Source organism: Haliotis rufescens, unplaced genomic scaffold (assembly GCF_023055435.1).
Source record: "Haliotis rufescens isolate VD_foot unplaced genomic scaffold, xgHalRufe1.0.p SCAF_8, whole genome shotgun sequence".
In the NCBI taxonomy this organism is placed as follows: domain Eukaryota; kingdom Metazoa; phylum Mollusca; class Gastropoda; order Lepetellida; family Haliotidae; genus Haliotis; species Haliotis rufescens.
The window spans coordinates 45,080,861-45,098,723 of record NW_025964372.1 but is presented as its reverse complement, the minus strand read 5'-3'; the positions used below and the strand labels follow the sequence as shown (position 1 = coordinate 45,098,723).

The 17,863-nt window shown below is 45.4% G+C and overlaps 1 protein-coding gene across 1 annotated transcript; it reads left to right on the top strand.

The window, feature by feature from the left end:
* Window positions 1-1,097: 1,097 nt before the first annotated feature.
* On the top strand, window positions 1,098-17,117 carry LOC124143547 (BTB/POZ domain-containing protein 6-like). The gene is made up of 3 exons (XM_048389651.1): window positions 1,098-1,453; window positions 14,598-14,855; window positions 15,354-17,117. The coding sequence occupies exons 1-3, from the start codon at window positions 1,389-1,391 to the stop codon at window positions 16,393-16,395; spliced, it is 1,365 nt and encodes a 454-aa protein (XP_048245608.1). The 5' UTR covers window positions 1,098-1,388; the 3' UTR covers window positions 16,396-17,117.
* The last annotated feature ends 746 nt before the right edge of the window (window positions 17,118-17,863 follow it).

The window sequence follows — 17,863 nt, the reverse complement described above, 5'->3', positions numbered from 1 at the left end:
TGCAGGTACATCAGGGATAGAATTTACAAGAACATCTACAAGCCCGATTTAATATTAATAAAACTGGTCCCGGCTAGCAGGCTACTGCTAACTGCCATCCCAGTACAGTGGTATGAATAAATGACATTGCGTATTTCACAATCAACAAAGTATATTCTCTATCGCAGTCAACCAACTTTAATTGGCCTTGAGTTTGACCCAGGAAGAGAGGTGTGACGTGATTGCGAAGAACCAGCATCCCTGTACACGACAGCAGTGCCACGACGGAGCACGTGAAGAGGGGCCTTGTGACGATGACTGAAGCCTCCCCACACCATGACGCTTCCTCCTCCCCGCGGGTTGACGTGGACCTTGAGCGGCTGCATCTGTCTCTGTTGCTCTTGACTGTCGGTCACGCAAATGTGTCACCCGGATGTAACGGTCCTACACTGGAGTAGTGACCCTTGGCCGCCCAGATTGAGGCCGCTCTTGGATACTGCCTGCTTTGCGAACTTTCTGATGATAGTAGTCACATTTCATCCAAACTCCCTCGCCATCGCATTTCACATTAGTCTGGTCTGTAGTATCTCAATGGCATTGGGTATACAGTTCTTTTCACAAATTATTTTGTTCATATCACAAACAAAGAAACCTGACGTGCGTTTTATTGGTGGTGAAGTATATACTGCTGCTGCCAAATATTTCACTCATTGTGCCTTTAATGATTGTAAACTTAAACAGATGTGTTTCGATGTAATTTAATTGTTCATTGATCTTAAGCGGTTATTTCCTGAATTCACAATTTTTGTACAAATCGTGGGTTAACTTTCGCGTTTCAACTGGGGACAGTGTAGATATTATAATAAACCACGTTTACTATTTTCTATGACTAGCTTTCAACTAAGGGGCCATAATTTATAACAATGTGGACTAGTCAATGTAGTACATTGTTTGAGTAGGTCATTGCAAGTGTATTTAGTCTGTTGAGGCGGTTTGTACATTAGTGACAACCAGTTGAACGTGATAGGGGTCGAAATGGACCCAGAAATGGACAAGAACGTGTACCGAGCAGTCATCAAGTTTTTGACTTTAGAGGAAAAGTACCCTCCAAGAAATTCATGACCGCATGTCACGAGTGTTTGGGTTTTGTGCCCCAGCTATTCCTCACAACATGCAAACAGTGAGTGTTCCATACAAATACTCGACAGATTGAAATAGAATAGTCACAGTGTCACACCCTAAAGGGGTCAGTAGAGTAGACAGTAGACGTAGCTAAGGCAAAGAAGTGTACTATAAACACTACCCACAACTCCTCCCAAACACAGGAGAGACTGCGTCAGTGTTGACATGAAAGGAACTTACATTGAAGGCGTGGGCTCGACAGCCTTTGTATTTCGGTGAGACTGTAGATGTCACGTGACGTCAACCAGGAAGCAAGACCGGGTAGTGTTGTCTCGAGGTGTTACACATACAGGTAAAGTAATCTGACGTACATTTACATCAACGATTGTATATTAATTAAGTGTTTGAGGGACATTTACATACTTGTGTTCACCTAGATGCAGCTCATTTAGTCCACAGGTCACTTAAGCCAGGTAGAACTGATGAACGCTGGTGTTTATAAATCAAAACTTGAGGTCCTAATGCCGTTCCATGGTTATCTCCCTTGTTGTTCGTCTCACAGCAACAACGGAGCTTTCTTTTGATTACACACAACCATGTGTTTCCATAGTAACGTTATATATTGTTTTAAAAATAACTAGGCATTCAACAACTATTACATGTACACGTGTGCACAGTCTGGCCTTAGGGCAGCAATAAAAGCAAAGGAATTGACTTGCTCAGCCAGCTCCTTTTCCGAGTTCCGGAAGCTAAAAACCCCATCCCCCCCCCCCCCCCCCCCCCCCCCCCCACCTCCTTCCGCACCAAATGTCACTTGCTTGAAAATATTTGTGGTCACATTCAGCATAAGTCAACATAAGTCAGCATAAGTCAACATAAGTCAGCATGTAGGCTTATTATGGTATGGCATTCCCATATTTGGTAGGTGGGCACCTAAGTGTGTGTGGAGTGAGTGAGTGCCATCTTAGTGTTGGTGGAGTGAGTGCCATCTTAGTGTGGGTGGAGTGAGTGATATCTTACTGTTGGTGGAGTGAGTGATTGACACCTTTGTGTGGATGGAGTGAGTGAGTGACATCTTACTGTTGGTGGAGTGAGTGACATCTTAGTGTTAGTGGAGTGAGTGAGTGACATCTTAGTGTTGGTGTAGTGCGTGACATCTTAGTGTTGGTGGAGTGAGTGCGTAAGATCTTAGTGTCGGTGGAGTCAGTGAGTGGCATGTTAGTGTGGGTTGAGTGCGTGAGTGACATCTCCGTGTGGATGGAGTGATTGACATCTTAGTGTGGTTGGAGTGAGTGAGTGACAAAATTAGTGTGTGTGGAGTGGGTGGATTACTGCTTAGTTTGGATGGAGTGAGTGAGTGACATCATAGTGTGGGTGGAGTGAGTGACATCATAGTGTTGGTGGAGTGAGTGATTGACATTTTTGTGTTGGTGGAGTGCGTGACATCTTAGTGTTGGTGGAAGGAGTGATATCGTACTTTTGGTGGAGTGAGTGATTTCTTACTATTGGTGGAGTGAGTGAGTAACATCTTGGTGTGGATGGAGTGAGTGAGTTACACCTTAGTGTTGGTGGAGTTAGTGAGTGACATCTTAGAGTTGGTGGAGTGAGTGACACCTTAGTGTGGATGGAGTGAGTGAGTGACATCTTAGTGTTGGTGGAGTGAGTGAGTGACATCTTAGTGTTGGTGATGTGCGTGTCATCTAAGTGTGGTTTGAGGGTGGAGTGAGTGCGTGACATCTTAATTTTGGTGGAGTGAGTGATTTCTTACGTTTGATGGAGTTAGTGAGTGACATCTTAGTGTTGGTGAAGTGCGTGAAATGTTAGTGTTGGTGGAGTGAGTGACATCTTAGTGTTGGTGAAGTGCGTGAAATGTTAGTGTTGGTGGAGTGAGTGAGTGACATCTTAGTGTGGATGGAGTGAGTGAGTGACATCTTAGAGTGGATGGAGTGAGTGAGTGACATCTTAGTGTTGGTGGAGTTAGTGAGTGACATCTTAGTGTGGGTGAAGTGAGTGAGTGACATCTTCGTGTTGGTGGAGTGAGTGAGTGACATCTTCGTGTTGGTGGAGTGCGTCATGTCGTACTTTTGGTGGAGTGAGTGATTTCGTACTGTTGGTGGAGTGAGTGAGTGAAAGCTTAGTGTGGGTGAAGTGAGTGAGTGACATCTTCGTGTTGGTGGAGTGATTGGGTGACATCTTAGTGTTGGTGGAGTGCGTCATATCGTACTGTTGGTGGAGTGAGTGATTTCGTACTGTTGGTGGAGGGAGTGAGTGAAAGCTTAGTGTGGGTGGAGTGAGTGAGTGACATCTTTGTGTGGGTGGAGTGAGTGAGTGGCATTTTAGTGCGGGTGGTGTGAGTGGATGACACCTTAGTGTTGGTTGAGTGAGTGAGTGATATCTTAGTGTTGGTGGAGTGAGTGAGTGACACCTTAGTGTTGGTGGAGTGAGTGAGTGAAAGCTTAGTGTTGATGGAGTGAGTGAGTGGCATCTTTGTGTGGGTGGAGTGAGTGAGTGGCATTTTAGTGCGGGTGGTGTGAGTGGATGACACCTTAGTGTTGGTTGAGTGAGTGAGTGACATCTTAGTGTTGGTGGAGTGAGTGAGTGACATCTTTGTGTGGGTGGAGTGAGTGAGTGGCATTTTAGTGTTGGTGGAGTGAGTGACATCGTAGCGTTGGTGGAGTGAGTGAGTGACACCTTAGTGTTGGTTGAGTGAGTGACATCTTAGTGTTGATGGAGTGAGTGACATCTTAGTCTGGATGGAGTGAGTGACATCTTAGTGTGGATGGAGTGAGTGGGTGATATCTAACTGTTTGTGGAGTGAGTGCGTGACATTTTAGTGTGGGTGGAGTGAGTGAGTGACATCTTATTGTTGGTGGAGTGAGTGAGTGACATCTTAGTGTGGGTGGAGTGAGTGAGTGACATCTTAGTGTGGGTGGAGTGAGTGAGTGACATCTTAGTGTTGTTGGAGTGAGTGAGTAACATCTTAGTGTGGGTGAAGTGAGGGAGTGACATCTTAGTGTGGGTGGAGTGAGGGAGTGACACCTTAGTGTGGGTGGAGTGAGTGACATCTTAGTGTTGGTGGAGTGAATGACATCTTAGTGTAGGTGGAGTGAATGAGTGACATCATAGTGTTGGTGGAGTAAGTGAGTGACATTTTTGTCTTGGTGGAGTGCATGACATCTTAGTGTTGGTGGAAGAAGTGATATCGTACTGTTGGTGGAGAGGGTGATTTCTTACAGTTGGTGGAGTGAGTGAGTAACATCTTAGTGTTGGTGGAGTTAGTGAGTGACATCTTAATTTTGGTGGAGTGAGTGATTGACATCTTAGAGTTGGTGAAGTTAGTGAGTGACATCTTAGAGTTGATAGAGTGCGTGACATCTTACTGTTGGTGGAGTGAGTGAGTGACACCTTAGTGTGGATGGAGTGAGTGAGTGACATCGTAGTGTTGGTGGAGTGAGTGAGTGACATCTTAGTGTTGGTGATGTGCGTGACATCTTAGTGTGGTTGGAGGGTGGAGTGAGAGCGTGACAACTTAGTGTTGGTGGAGTGAGTGAGTGACATCTTAGTGTGGATGGAGTGAGTGAGTGACACCTTATTGTGGATGGAGTGAGTGAGTGACATCTAAGTGTTGGTGGAGTTAGTGTGTGACATCTTATTGTTAGTTGAGTGCTTGACATCTTACTATTGGTGGAGTGATTGATTTCTTACTGTTGGTGGAGTGAGTGAGTGACAATTTAGTGTGGATGGAGTGAGTGAGTGACATCTTAGTGTGGGTGGAGTGAGTGAGTGACATCTTAGTGTTGGTGGTGTGCGTGACATCTTAGTATGGTTGGAGTGTGGAGTGAGTGCGTGACATCTTAGTGTTGGTGGAGTGAGTGATATCTGACTGTTGGTGGAGTGAGTGAGTGACACCATAGTGTGGGTAGAGTGAGTGACATCTTAGTGTGGGTGAAGTGAGTGAGTGACATCTTAGTGTGGGTGAAGTGAGTGAGTGACATCTTCGTGTTGGTGGAGTGAGTGAGTGACATCTTCGTGCTGGTGGAGTGCGTCATATCGTACTGTTGGTGGAGTGAGTGATTTCGTACTGTTGGTGGAGTGAGTGAGTGAAAGCTTATTGTGGGTGGAGTGAGTGATTGACATCTTTGTGTGGGTGGAGTGAGTGAGTCGCATTTTAGTGCGGGTGGAGTGATTGGGTGACATCTTTGTGTGGATGGAGTGAGTGTGTCGCATTTTAGTGTCGGTTGTGTGAGTGATTGACACCTTAGTGTTGGTGGTGTGAGTGGATGACACCTTAGTATTGGTGGAGTGAGTGAGTGACATCTTAGTGTTGGTGATGTGCGTGACATCTAAGTGTGGTTTGAGGGTGGAGTGAGTGCGTGACATCTTAATTTTGGTGGAGTGAGTGATTTCTTACGTTTGATGGAGTTAGTGAGTGACATCTTAGTGTTGGTGAAGTGCGTGAAATGTTAGTGTTGGTGGAGTGAGTGATTTCTTACTGTTGGTGGAGTGAGTGAGTGACATCTTAGTGTGGATGGAGTGAGTGAGTGACACCTTAGAGTGGATGGAGTGAGTGAGTGACATCTTAGTGTTGGTGGAGTTAGTGAGTGACATCTTAGTGTTGGTGGAGTGCGTGACATCTTACTATTGGTGGAGTGAGAGATTTCTTACTGTTGGTGGAGTGAGTGAGTGACACTTTAGTGTGGATTGAGTGAGTGAGAGACATCTTAGTGTTGGTGGAGTGAGTGAGTGACATCTTAGTGTTGGTGGTGTGCCTGACATCTTAATGTGGTTGGAGGGTGGAGTGAGTGCGTGACATCTTAGTGTTGGTGGAGTGAGTGATATCTGACTGTTGGTGGAGTGAATAAGTGACACCATATTGTGGGTAGAGTGAGTGACATCTTAGTGTGGGTGAAGTGAGTGAGTGACATCTTAGTGTGGGTGAAGTGAGTGAGTGACATCTTCGTGTTGGTAGAGTGAGTGAGTGACATCTTCGTGTTGGTGGAGTGCGTCATGTCGAACTGTTGGTGGAGTGAGTGATTTCGTACTGTTGGTGGAGTGAGTGAGTGAAAGCTTATTGTGGGTGGAGTGAGTGAGTGACATCTTTGTGTGGGTGGAGTGAGTGAGTGGCATTTTAGTGCGGGTGGTGTGAGTGGATGACACCTTAGTTTTGGTTGAGTGAGTGAGTGACATCTTAGTGTTGGTGGAGTGAGTGAGTGACATCATAGTGTGGGTGGAGTGAGTGACATCATAGTGTTGGTGGAGTGAGTGAGTGACATTTTTGTGTTGGTGGAGTGCGTGACATCTTAGTGTTGGTGGAAGGAGTGATATCGTACTTTTGGTGGAGTGAGTGATTTCTTACTGTTGGTGGAGTTAGTGAGTGACATCTTAGAGTTGATAGAGTGCGTGACATCTTACTGTTGGTGGAGTGAGTGAGTGACACCTTAGTGTGGATGGAGTGAGTGAGTGACATCGTAGTGTTGGTGGAGTGAGTGAGTGACATCTTAGTGTTGGTGATGTGCGTGACATCTTAGTGTGGTTGGAGGGTGGAGTGAGAGCGTGACAACTTAGTGTTGGTGGAGTGAGTGAGTGACATCTTAGTGTGGATGGAGTGAGTGAGTGACATCTAAGTGTTGGTGGAGTTAGTGTGTGACATCTTATTGTTAGTTGAGTGCTTGACATCTTACTATTGGTGGAGTGATTGATTTCTTACTGTTGGTGGAGTGAGTGAGTTACATCTTAGTGTTGGTGGAGTGAGTGAGTGACATCTTAGTGTTGGTGGTGTGCGTGACATCTTAGTGTGGTTGGAGGGTGAAGTGAGTGCGTGACATCTTAGTGTTGGTGGAGTGAGTGATATCTGACTGTTGGTGGAGTGAGTGAGTGACACCATAGTGTGGGTAGAGTGAGTGACATCTTAGTGTGGGTGAAGTGAGTGAGTGACATCTTAGTGTGGGTGAAGTGAGTGAGTGACATCTTCGTGTTGGTGGAGTGAGTGAGTGACATCTTCGTGCTGGTGGAGTGCGTCATATCGTACTGTTGGTGGAGTGAGTGATTTCGTACTGTTGGTGGAGTGAGTGAGTGAAAGCTTATTGTGGGTGGAGTGAGTGATTGACATCTTTGTGTGGGTGGAGTGAGTGAGTCGCATTTTAGTGCGGGTGGAGTGATTGGGTGACATCTTTGTGTGGATGGAGTGAGTGTGTCGCATTTTAGTGTCGGTTGTGTGAGTGATTGACACCTTAGTGTTGGTGGTGTGAGTGGATGACACCTTAGTATTGGTGGAGTGAGTGAGTGACATCTTAGTGTTGGTGATGTGCGTGACATCTAAGTGTGGTTTGAGGGTGGAGTGAGTGCGTGACATCTTAATTTTGGTGGAGTGAGTGATTTCTTACGTTTGATGGAGTTAGTGAGTGACATCTTAGTGTTGGTGAAGTGCGTGAAATGTTAGTGTTGGTGGAGTGAGTGATTTCTTACTGTTGGTGGAGTGAGTGAGTGACATCTTAGTGTGGATTGAGTGAGTGAGTGACACCTTAGAGTGGATGGAGTGAGTGAGTGACATCTTAGTGTTGGTGGAGTTAGTGAGTGACATCTTAGTGTTGGTGGAGTGCGTGACATCTTACTATTGGTGGAGTGAGAGATTTCTTACTGTTGGTGGAGTGAGTGAGTGACACTTTAGTGTGGATTGAGTGAGTGAGAGACATCTTAGTGTTGGTGGAGTGAGTGAGTGACATCTTAGTGTTGGTGGTGTGCCTGACATCTTAGTGTGGTTGGAGGGTGGAGTGAGTGCGTGACATCTTAGTGTTGGTGGAGTGAGTGATATCTGACTGTTGGTGGAGTGAGTAAGTGACACCATATTGTGGGTAGAGTGAGTGACATCTTAGTGTGGGTGAAGTGAGTGAGTGACATCTTAGTGTGGGTGAAGTGAGTGAGTGACATCTTCGTGTTGGTAGAGTGAGTGAGTGACATCTTCGTGTTGGTGGAGTGCGTCATGTCGTACTGTTGGTGGAGTGAGTGATTTCGTACTGTTGGTGGAGTGAGTGAGTGAAAGCTTAGTGTGGGTGGAGTGAGTGAGTGACATCTTTGTGTGGGTGGAGTGAGTGAGTGGCATTTTAGTGCGGGTGGTGTGAGTGGATGACACCTTAGTTTTGGTTGAGTGAGTGAGTGACATCTTAGTGTTGGTGGAGTGAGTGAGTGACATCATAGTGTGGGTGGAGTGAGTGACATCATAGTGTTGGTGGAGTGAGTGAGTGACATTTTTGTGTTGGTGGAGTGCGTGACATCTTAGTGTTGGTGGAAGGAGTGATATCGTACTTTTGGTGGAGTGAGTGATTTCTTACTGTTGGTGGAGTGAGTGAGTAACATCTTGGTGTGGATCGAGTGAGTGAGTTACACCTTAGTGTTGGTGGAGTTAGTGAGTGACATCTTAGAGTTGGTGGAGTGAGTGAGTGACACCTTAGTGTGGATGGAGTGAGTGAGTGACATCTTAGTGTGGGTGGAGTGAGTGAGTGACATCTTAGTGTGGGTGGAGTGAGTGAGTGACATCTTAGTGTTGTTGGAGTGAGTGAGTAACATCTTAGTTTGGGTGAAGTGAGGGAGTGACATCTTAGTGTGGGTGGAGTGAGGGAGTGACACCTTAGTGTGGGTGGAGTGAGTGACATCTTAGTGTTGGTGGAGTGAATGACATCTTAGTGTAGGTGGAGTGAATGAGTGACATCATAGTGTTGGTGGAGTAAGTGAGTGACATTTTTGTCTTGGTGGAGTGCATGACATCTTAGTGTTGGTGGAAGAAGTGATATCGTACTGTTGGTGGAGAGGGTGATTTCTTACTGTTGGTGGAGTGAGTGAGTAACATCTTAGTGTTGGTGGAGTTAGTGAGTGACATCTTAGAGTTGGTGGAGTTAGTGAGTGACATCTTAGAGTTGATGGAGTGCGTGACATCTTACTGTTGGTGGAGTGAGTGAGTGACACCTTAGTGTGGATGGAGTGAGTGAGTGACATCGTAGTGTTGGTGGAGTGAGTGAGTGACATCTTAGTGTTGGTGATGTGCGTGACATCTTAGTGTGGTTGGAGGGTGGAGTGAGTGCGTGACAACTTAGTGTTGGTGGAGTGAGTGAGTGACATCTTAGTGTGGATGGAGTGAGTGAGTGACACCTTATTGTGGATGGAGTGAGTGAGTGACATCTAAGTGTTGGTGGAGTTAGTGAGTGACATCTTATTGTTAGTTGAGTGCTTGACATCTTACTATTGGTGGAGTGATTGATTTCTTACTGTTGGTGGAGTGAGTGAGTGACACTTTAGTGTGGATGGAGTGAGTGAGTTACATCTTAGTGTTGGTGGAGTGAGTGAGTGACATCTTAGTGTTGGTGGTGTGCGTGACATCTTAGTGTGGTTGGAGGGTGGAGTGAGTGCGTGACATCTTAGTGTTGGTGGAGTGAGTGATATCTGACTGTTGGTGGAGTGAGTGAGTGACACCATAGTGTGGGTAGAGTGAGTGACATCTTAGTGTGGGTGAAGTGAGTGAGTGACATCTTAGTGTGGGTGAAGTGAGTGAGTGACATCTTCGTGTTGGTGGAGTGAGTGAGTGACATCTTCGTGCTGGTGGAGTGCGTCATATCGTACTGTTGGTGGAGTGAGTGATTTCGTACTGTTGGTGGAGTGAGTGAGTGAAAGCTTAGTGTGGGTGGAGTGAGTGAGTGACATCTTTGTGTGGGTGGAGTGAGTGAGTCGCATTTTAGTGCGGGTGGAGTGATTGGGTGACATCTTTGTGTGGATGGAGTGAGTGTGTCGCATTTTAGTGTCGGTTGTGTGAGTGATTGACACCTTAGTGTTGGTGGTGTGAGTGGATGACACCTTAGTATTGGTGGAGTGAGTGAGTGACATCTTAGTGTTGGTGATGTGCGTGACATCTAAGTGTGGTTTGAGGGTGGAGTGAGTGCGTGACATCTTAATTTTGGTGGAGTGAGTGATTTCTTACGTTTAATGGAGTTAGTGAGTGACATCTTAGTGTTGGTGAAGTGCGTGAAATGTTAGTGTTGGTGGAGTGAGTGATTTCTTACTGTTGGTGGAGTGAGTGAGTGACATCTTAGTGTGGATGGAGTGAGTGAGTGACACCTTAGAGTGGATGGAGTGAATGAGTGACATCTTAGTGTTGGTGGAGTTAGTGAGTGACATCTTAGTGTTGGTGGAGTGCGTGACATCTTACTATTGGTGGAGTGAGAGATTTCTTACTGTTGGTGGAGTGAGTGAGTGACACTTTAGTGTGGATTGAGTGAGTGAGAGACATCTTAGTGTTGGTGGAGTGAGTGAGTGACATCTTAGTGTTAGTGGTGTGCGTGACATCTTAGTGTGGTTGGAGGGTGGAGTGAGTGCGTGACATCTTAGTGTTGGTGGAGTGAGTGATATCTGACTGTTGGTGGAGTGAGTAAGTGACACCATAGTGTGGGTAGAGTGAGTGACATCTTAGTGTGGGTGAAGTGAGTGAGTGACATCTTAGTGTGGGTGAAGTGAGTGAGTGACATCTTCGTGTTGGTAGAGTGAGTGAGTGACATCTTCGTGTTGGTGGAGTGCGTCATGTCGTACTGTTGGTGGAGTGAGTGATTTCGTACTGTTGGTGGAGTGAGTGAGTGAAAGCTTATTGTGGGTGGAGTGAGTGATTGACATCTTTGTGTGGGTGGAGTGAGTGAGTGGCATTTTAGTGCGGGTGGTGTGAGTGGATGACACCTTAGTGTTGGTTGAGTGAGTGAGTGACATCTTAGTGTTGGTGGAGTGAGTGAGTGACATCATAGTGTGGGTGGAGTGAGTGACATCATAGTGTTGGTGGAGTGAGTGAGTGACATTTTTGTGTTGGTGGAGTGCGTGACATCTTAGTGTTGGTGGAAGGAGTGATATCGTACTTTTGGTGGAGTGAGTGATTTCTTACTGTTGGTGGAGTGAGTGAGTAACATCTTGGTGTGGATGGAGTGAGTGCGTGACATCTTAGAGTTGGTGGAGTTAGTGAGTGACATCTTAGAGTTGGTGGAGTGCGTGACATCTTACTGTTGGTGGAGTGAGTGAGTGACACCTTAGTGTGGATGGAGTGAGTGAGTGACATCGTAGTGTTGGTGGAGTGAGTGAGTGACATCTTAGTGTTGGTGATGTGCGTGACATCTTAGTGTGGTTGGAGGGTGGAGTGAGTGCGTGACAACTTAGTGTTGGTGGAGTGAGTGAGTGACATCTTAGTGTGGATGGAGTGAGTGAGTAACACCTTATTGTGGATGGAGTGAGTGAGTGACATCTAAGTGTTGGTGGAGTTAGTGAGTGACATCTTATTGTTGGTTGAGTGCTTGACATCTTACTATTGGTGGAGTGATTGATTTCTTACTGTTGGTGGAGTGAGTGAGTGACAATTTAGTGTGGATGGAGTGAGTGAGTTACATCTTAGTGTTGGTGGAGTGAGTGAGTGACATCTTAGTGTTGGTGGTGTGCGTGACATCTTAGTGTGGTTGGAGGGTAGATTGAGTGCATGACATCTTAGTGTTGGTGGAGTGAGTGATATCTGACTGTTTGTGGAGTGAGTGAGTGACACCATAGTGTGGGTAGAGTGAGTGACATCTTAGTGTGGGTGAAGTGAGTGAGTGACATCTTCGTGTTGGTGGAGTGCGTCATGTCGTACTGTTGGTGGAGTGAGTGATTTCGTACTGTTGGTGGAGTGAGTGAGTGAAAGCTTATTGTGGGTGGAGTGAGTGAGTGACATCTTTGTGTGGGTGGAGTGAGTGAGTGGCATTTTAGTGCGGGTGGTGTGAGTGGATGACACCTTAGTGTTGGTTGAGTGAGTGAGTGACATCTTAGTGTTGGTGGAGTGAGTGAGTGACATCATAGTGTGGGTGGAGTGAGTGACATCATAGTGTTGGTGGAGTGAGTGAGTGACATTTTTGTGTTGGTGGAGTGCGTGACATCTTAGTGTTGGTGGAAGGAGTGATATCGTACTTTTGGTGGAGTGAGTGATTTCTTACTGTTGGTGGAGTGAGTGAGTAACATCTTGGTGTGGATGGAGTGAGTGCGTGACATCTTAGAGTTGGTGGAGTTAGTGAGTGACATCTTAGAGTTGGTGGAGTGCGTGACATCTTACTGTTGGTGGAGTGAGTGAGTGACACCTTAGTGTGGATGGAGTGAGTGAGTGACATCGTAGTGTTGGTGGAGTGAGTGAGTGACATCTTAGTGTTGGTGATGTGCGTGACATCTTAGTGTGGTTGGAGGGTGGAGTGAGTGCGTGACAACTTAGTGTTGGTGGAGTGAGTGAGTGACATCTTAGTGTGGATGGAGTGAGTGAGTAACACCTTATTGTGGATGGAGTGAGTGAGTGACATCTAAGTGTTGGTGGAGTTAGTGAGTGACATCTTATTGTTGGTTGAGTGCTTGACATCTTACTATTGGTGGAGTGATTGATTTCTTACTGTTGGTGGAGTGAGTGAGTGACAATTTAGTGTGGATGGAGTGAGTGAGTTACATCTTAGTGTTGGTGGAGTGAGTGAGTGACATCTTAGTGTTGGTGGTGTGCGTGACATCTTAGTGTGGTTGGAGGGTAGATTGAGTGCATGACATCTTAGTGTTGGTGGAGTGAGTGATATCTGACTGTTGGTGGAGTGAGTGAGTGACACCATAGTGTGGGTAGAGTGAGTGACATCTTAGTGTGGGTGAAGTGAGTGAGTGACATCTTAGTGTGGGTGAAGTGAGTGAGTGACATCTTCGTGTTGGTGGAGTGAGTGAGTGACATCTTCGTGTTGGTGGAGTGCGTCATATCGTACTGTTGGTGGAGTGAGTGATTTCGTACTGTTGGTGGAGTGAGTGAGTGAAAGCTTAGTGTGGGTGGAGTGAGTGAGTGACATCTTTGTGTGGGTGGAGTGAGTGAGTCGCATTTTAGTGTGGGTGGTGTGAGTGATTGACACCTTAGTGTTGGTGGTGTGAGTGGATGACACCTTAGTGTTGGTTGAGTGAGTGTGTGACATCTTAGTGTTGGTGGAGTGAGTGACATCTTAGTGTTGATGGAGTGAGTGAGTGACACCTTAGTGTGGATGGAGTGAGTGACATCTTAGGCTGTATGGAGTGAGTGACATCTTAGTGTGGATGGAGTGAGTGAGTGATATCTTACTGTTGGTGGAGTGAGTGAGTGACATCTAAGTGTTGGTGGAGTGAGTGACATCTTATTGTTGGTGGAGTGAGTAAGTGACATCTAAGTGTGTTTGGAGTGAGTGAGTGACATCTAAGTGTGGGTGGAGTGAGTGAGTGACATCTAAGTGTGGGTGGAGTGAGTGAGTGACATCTAAGTGTGGGTGGAGTGAGTGCGTGACATCTTAGTGTGGGTGAAGTAAGTGAGTGACATCTTAGTGTTGGTGGAGTGAGTGAGTGACATCTTAGTGTTGGTGGAGTGAGGGAGTGACATCTTAGTGTGGGTGGAGTGAGGGAGTTACATCTTAATGTCGATGTAGTGAGTGCGTGACATCTTAGTGTGGGTGAAGTGAGTTAGTGACATCTTAGTGTTGGTGGAGTGGGGGAGTGACATCTTAGTGTGGGTGGAGTGAGGGAGTGACACCTTAGTGTGGGTGGAGTGAGTGACATCTTAGTGTAGGTGGAGTGAGTGAGTGACATCTTAGTGTAGGTGGAGTGAGTGAGTGATATCTTAGTGCGGGTTGACGTGAGTGCGTGACATCTTAGTGTGGGTGGAGTGAGTGAGTGACATCTAAGCGTTCGTGGAGTGAATGAGTTACACCTTAGTTTGGGTGGAATGAGTGAGTTACATCTAAGTGTTGGTGGGCTGAGTGAGTGACATGTTATTGTTGGTGGAGTGAGTGAGTGACATGTTAGTGTGGGTGGACTGAGTGAGTGACATGTTAGTGTTGGTGGACTGAGTGAGTGACATGTTAGTGTGGGTGGACTGAGTGAGTGACATGTTAGTGTGGTGGACTGAGTGAGTGACATGTTAGTGTGGGTGGACTGAGTGAGTGACATGTTAGTGTTGGTGGACTGAGTGAGTGACATGTTAGTGTGGGTGGACTGAGTGAATGACATGTTAGTGTGGGTGGACTGAGTGAGTGACATGTTAGTGTGGGTGGACTGAGTGAGTGACATGTTAGTGTGGGTGGACTGAGTGAGTGACATGTTAGTGTGGTGGACTGAGTGAGTGACATGTTAGTGTTGGTGGACTGAGTGAATGACAAGTTAGTGTGGTGGACTGAGTGAGTGACATCTTAGTGTTGGTGGAGTGAGTGCGTGACATCTTATTGTGGGATTAGAAGCCCAATGTGGAGCAGGTTTCCGTGTTGGTGAAATCTAAGTGTATGGTGCTGTCAAACCAAGGATCGTGATCAAGACGAATCCGGCATCAGAGCCTGCGATCACCACATCCTGGTCCATATTGCGACTCCAGTATCAAGGTTTCAAGAACACGAAAACGTTTTTAGTTAAATTTATTAAAACAAAATAAGTCTTCCTCAGAGGGAATACAGAGTGTTTTCATTTCGTTTGTTCAGACACATCATGGCAACTGATGTTGACAATTGGCAAAGTGGGAAGACCTTCCCGGAAACCAACCTGCACATGTTGGACAGTTTGTTGTTGGCTGATGTGACCTTCCTCGTTGGAGATCAAAGGGAGACAATCCAGGCTCACAAATTCATTTTAGTCAGCCGTAGCTGCGTGTTTCACGCGATGTTCTGTGGATCGATCCCCGAGACGGGCCAAGTACTGATTCCTGATATTCAGACAGAGAACTTCAAGACCTTTCTAAGGTTAGTTGAGATGTTTTATTGGTATATTTCGAACTATCTGGCAGACGGATAACAGAAGATAACAGAAGGTACAAAGAGAACAAGTTGTTGACATGGCACAATCTCCAGCAGCCACAATATGACATAATAGCATATTACCATAACTAGAGCTGTTTTGTGAGCAATTAAAAGATATGTTTCACCCAAAACTCATTTCCATGAGAGATATCTGTATGTGAGATCAATGAAATTGTAACAATGCTTTGCGGCCAGTGTGATGTCATCGGTTACCATGACATCACAAACAAATGACATCACTAATCCCACTGCCACTGAAACTGTGGCTGTATTAGTTACATCCACGACACTTGGTGTTACTATTCAGAAAGTTAAGCTAAATAATGATTTTTGATGATTAATAGAATCCCACCCTTGTGTCTCAGCAAGCCTGAGTTGATACATTTGATATCCAAACACACCCGAGTGAGACTGTATATAACATTAACATTTCATCACCAGGTACCTCTACACGGGGGAAGTCGCATTAACTCCTAACACTGTCCTTGGTCTGATGTACGCTGCTAGGAAATACAACGTCCCAGGACTGGAAACGCAATGTGAGGAGTTCTGCTTACAATCTCTGTCGCCTAGCAACGCATGTGTATTCCTACAACAAGCAGTCCTGTTTGATAAAGAAGACCTCAAGGCCAGAGCTCTTCTGGTAATTAAATCCAGAGTGGAGGTGACTATTGCTAGCGACGGATTCTGTGAGCTAAGCAAGGAATGTCTAAAGCTGATCCTGAAGGCAGATGACATGAGAGTTGACGAGATTTGCATCTTCCGATCTGTGATGTCTTGGGCGGAAGCTGAATGTCGACGTCAGGGAAGGGAGGTAACTCCAGAAGAGAAAAGAGAAGTGTTGGGAGAGTGTTTGTTTCTCATTCGTTTTCCATTTATTTCAATGGCGCAATTTGCCACAACTGTCTGCAATGAAGGTATTTTAAGTGATGCCCATGTCATAATGTTCTTACGAAAATACTCTATCAGCGACATGGATATACGGCCGTTCTGTGACATATCTCGGAAATCTCCTGTCTTTTACTTGTCTCGCTTACCTCCTGACCAAAAGACCTGCGGGTATTTTGACGAAATAGATTATCAACGTGATGCATTGTATTTATCCTGTGATACCAGTGTTCACCTGACCGGGCTGAGCGTGTATGCTAGGGAGGTGGAGGAGAAGGTGTCTCTAGACATAGTTATTACTGACAGTGATGACACAAACCTGCTGCAGCATCAGCAGGTCCCGGATGTGAAAGAGGGACAACTCTCAGATGTGATGATGTTTCCTTCACCTCTGACTGTCAGCAAAGGAAAGAAGATAAAAATCAAAGTCACCAGGGCCTCTTCATGTTGTAATTATACATGTGAAATGAACAATCAGCGAGTAATGAGGCATGAAGCATCTGGTGTTGTGTGGACACTGGGGCAATGTGGGGAAAGTGATTATTACAACAGCCTAGCCGATGGATTCCTTACTGGGATTTTCTACGAATTGTAGTGTGTTTACCTTTTACCCTGATCCGTATTAACAAATTCAGATGACCCAGGGACAACTCTCCTTCCAACTCCTCCATCTCTGTACGACAGTGGGGCGGTGGGGAAGCCATGTGGTTAATGCGTTCACTCGTCACGCCGAAGACCCGGGTCCGATTCCCCACATGGGCACAATGTGTGAAGTCCTGGTAAATTCTGATGTGCCCCTCTGCTACATTGCTAAAAACGGAGTAAAACGATACTCACTCACTGTACGACAGTAATGTATTCAGGAAATACCGCATTTGAAAAATAGACATATTTGATATTTGATGATTAGTTCTTTTTAACATGTGGCACCTTGACGACTATTATAAGAAGTTCCGAGGCAACATTACGACCGTACCAACTAGAAGAAACACCACGTTGCTAACATCTTTACATTATGTGTATAAAGTATTATCATTTTTACGTTTGTGACCGTGTTGTCCCAAGGATATATTTGGAACCAAATTTCTATCAATGCAGAAAATTAATCAACAAAGACAGTGTCGTTTGAGACCCAAGATTTCCTTGAATTTTGGAACTTTTTGACAGCCAACTGTGACGTCATAGTTTCTGCGTCATAGTGAGTGGTAGGCTTGATGATGATTTTATGGGTGCCCACGTCACGTTCTCTTCCTATCTTGCTGAAGTTCAATGCTTGTTTTATATGCGAGTGTAGTATTATAATAAAATAAAAATTCATTTCGGCTCCAAGTTTTAAATGAACACTAGTATCGGTGTTTCCATAATTCAGATCGGCAATCCACTCAAACCAATGTACCCACACCATGGCGCTTCACCAAAGTTCTATATCCAACGACAGATGAATCAATTCAGTACTTAATGAGCCTTTTTGTTTAATAATAGTTTCAAAACTATATCATCCACAACATTGCATATATATTGTCAGGGTGCTTAGTAAACGATTAGGTCGCCTACGATAGAGCAACCGCTGACCCACAGAGGGGCCGACTCGAATCTGTCAAAAACGGCCAAGAATACAGGCTTGATTTCCAGATGCATTTCAGCGTATCCCAATTGCGTGGATAGATGCTCATGATGTCAATCACTGGATTGTCTGGTCCAGACTCGATTATTTACAGACCGCCGTCATTTAGCTGGAATATTGATGAGTGCAGCGTTATGCAACACATACATGATTGCATTTTGAGGCATCTGTCTGGGAAGATCCAAACTAACTTAAAGAAGTTGGTTGAGAAATTATTTTGGCATTCATTGTTAATAATCCATGACTGACTGCCATCGTACAACAGTTGCATAGGACCATGCGAATTGATCACATTACATGCTAAGGCAATATGTTTGGCACAGGTTTGGCGTATAAAAGTTTACATTTTCAGTTTATGGTCGTACATATTTAAAGCGCCTGTATGAGTCTGATTCTCTCATTTTATTCACAAAACATGAAGGATGAACTTTTCTAATTT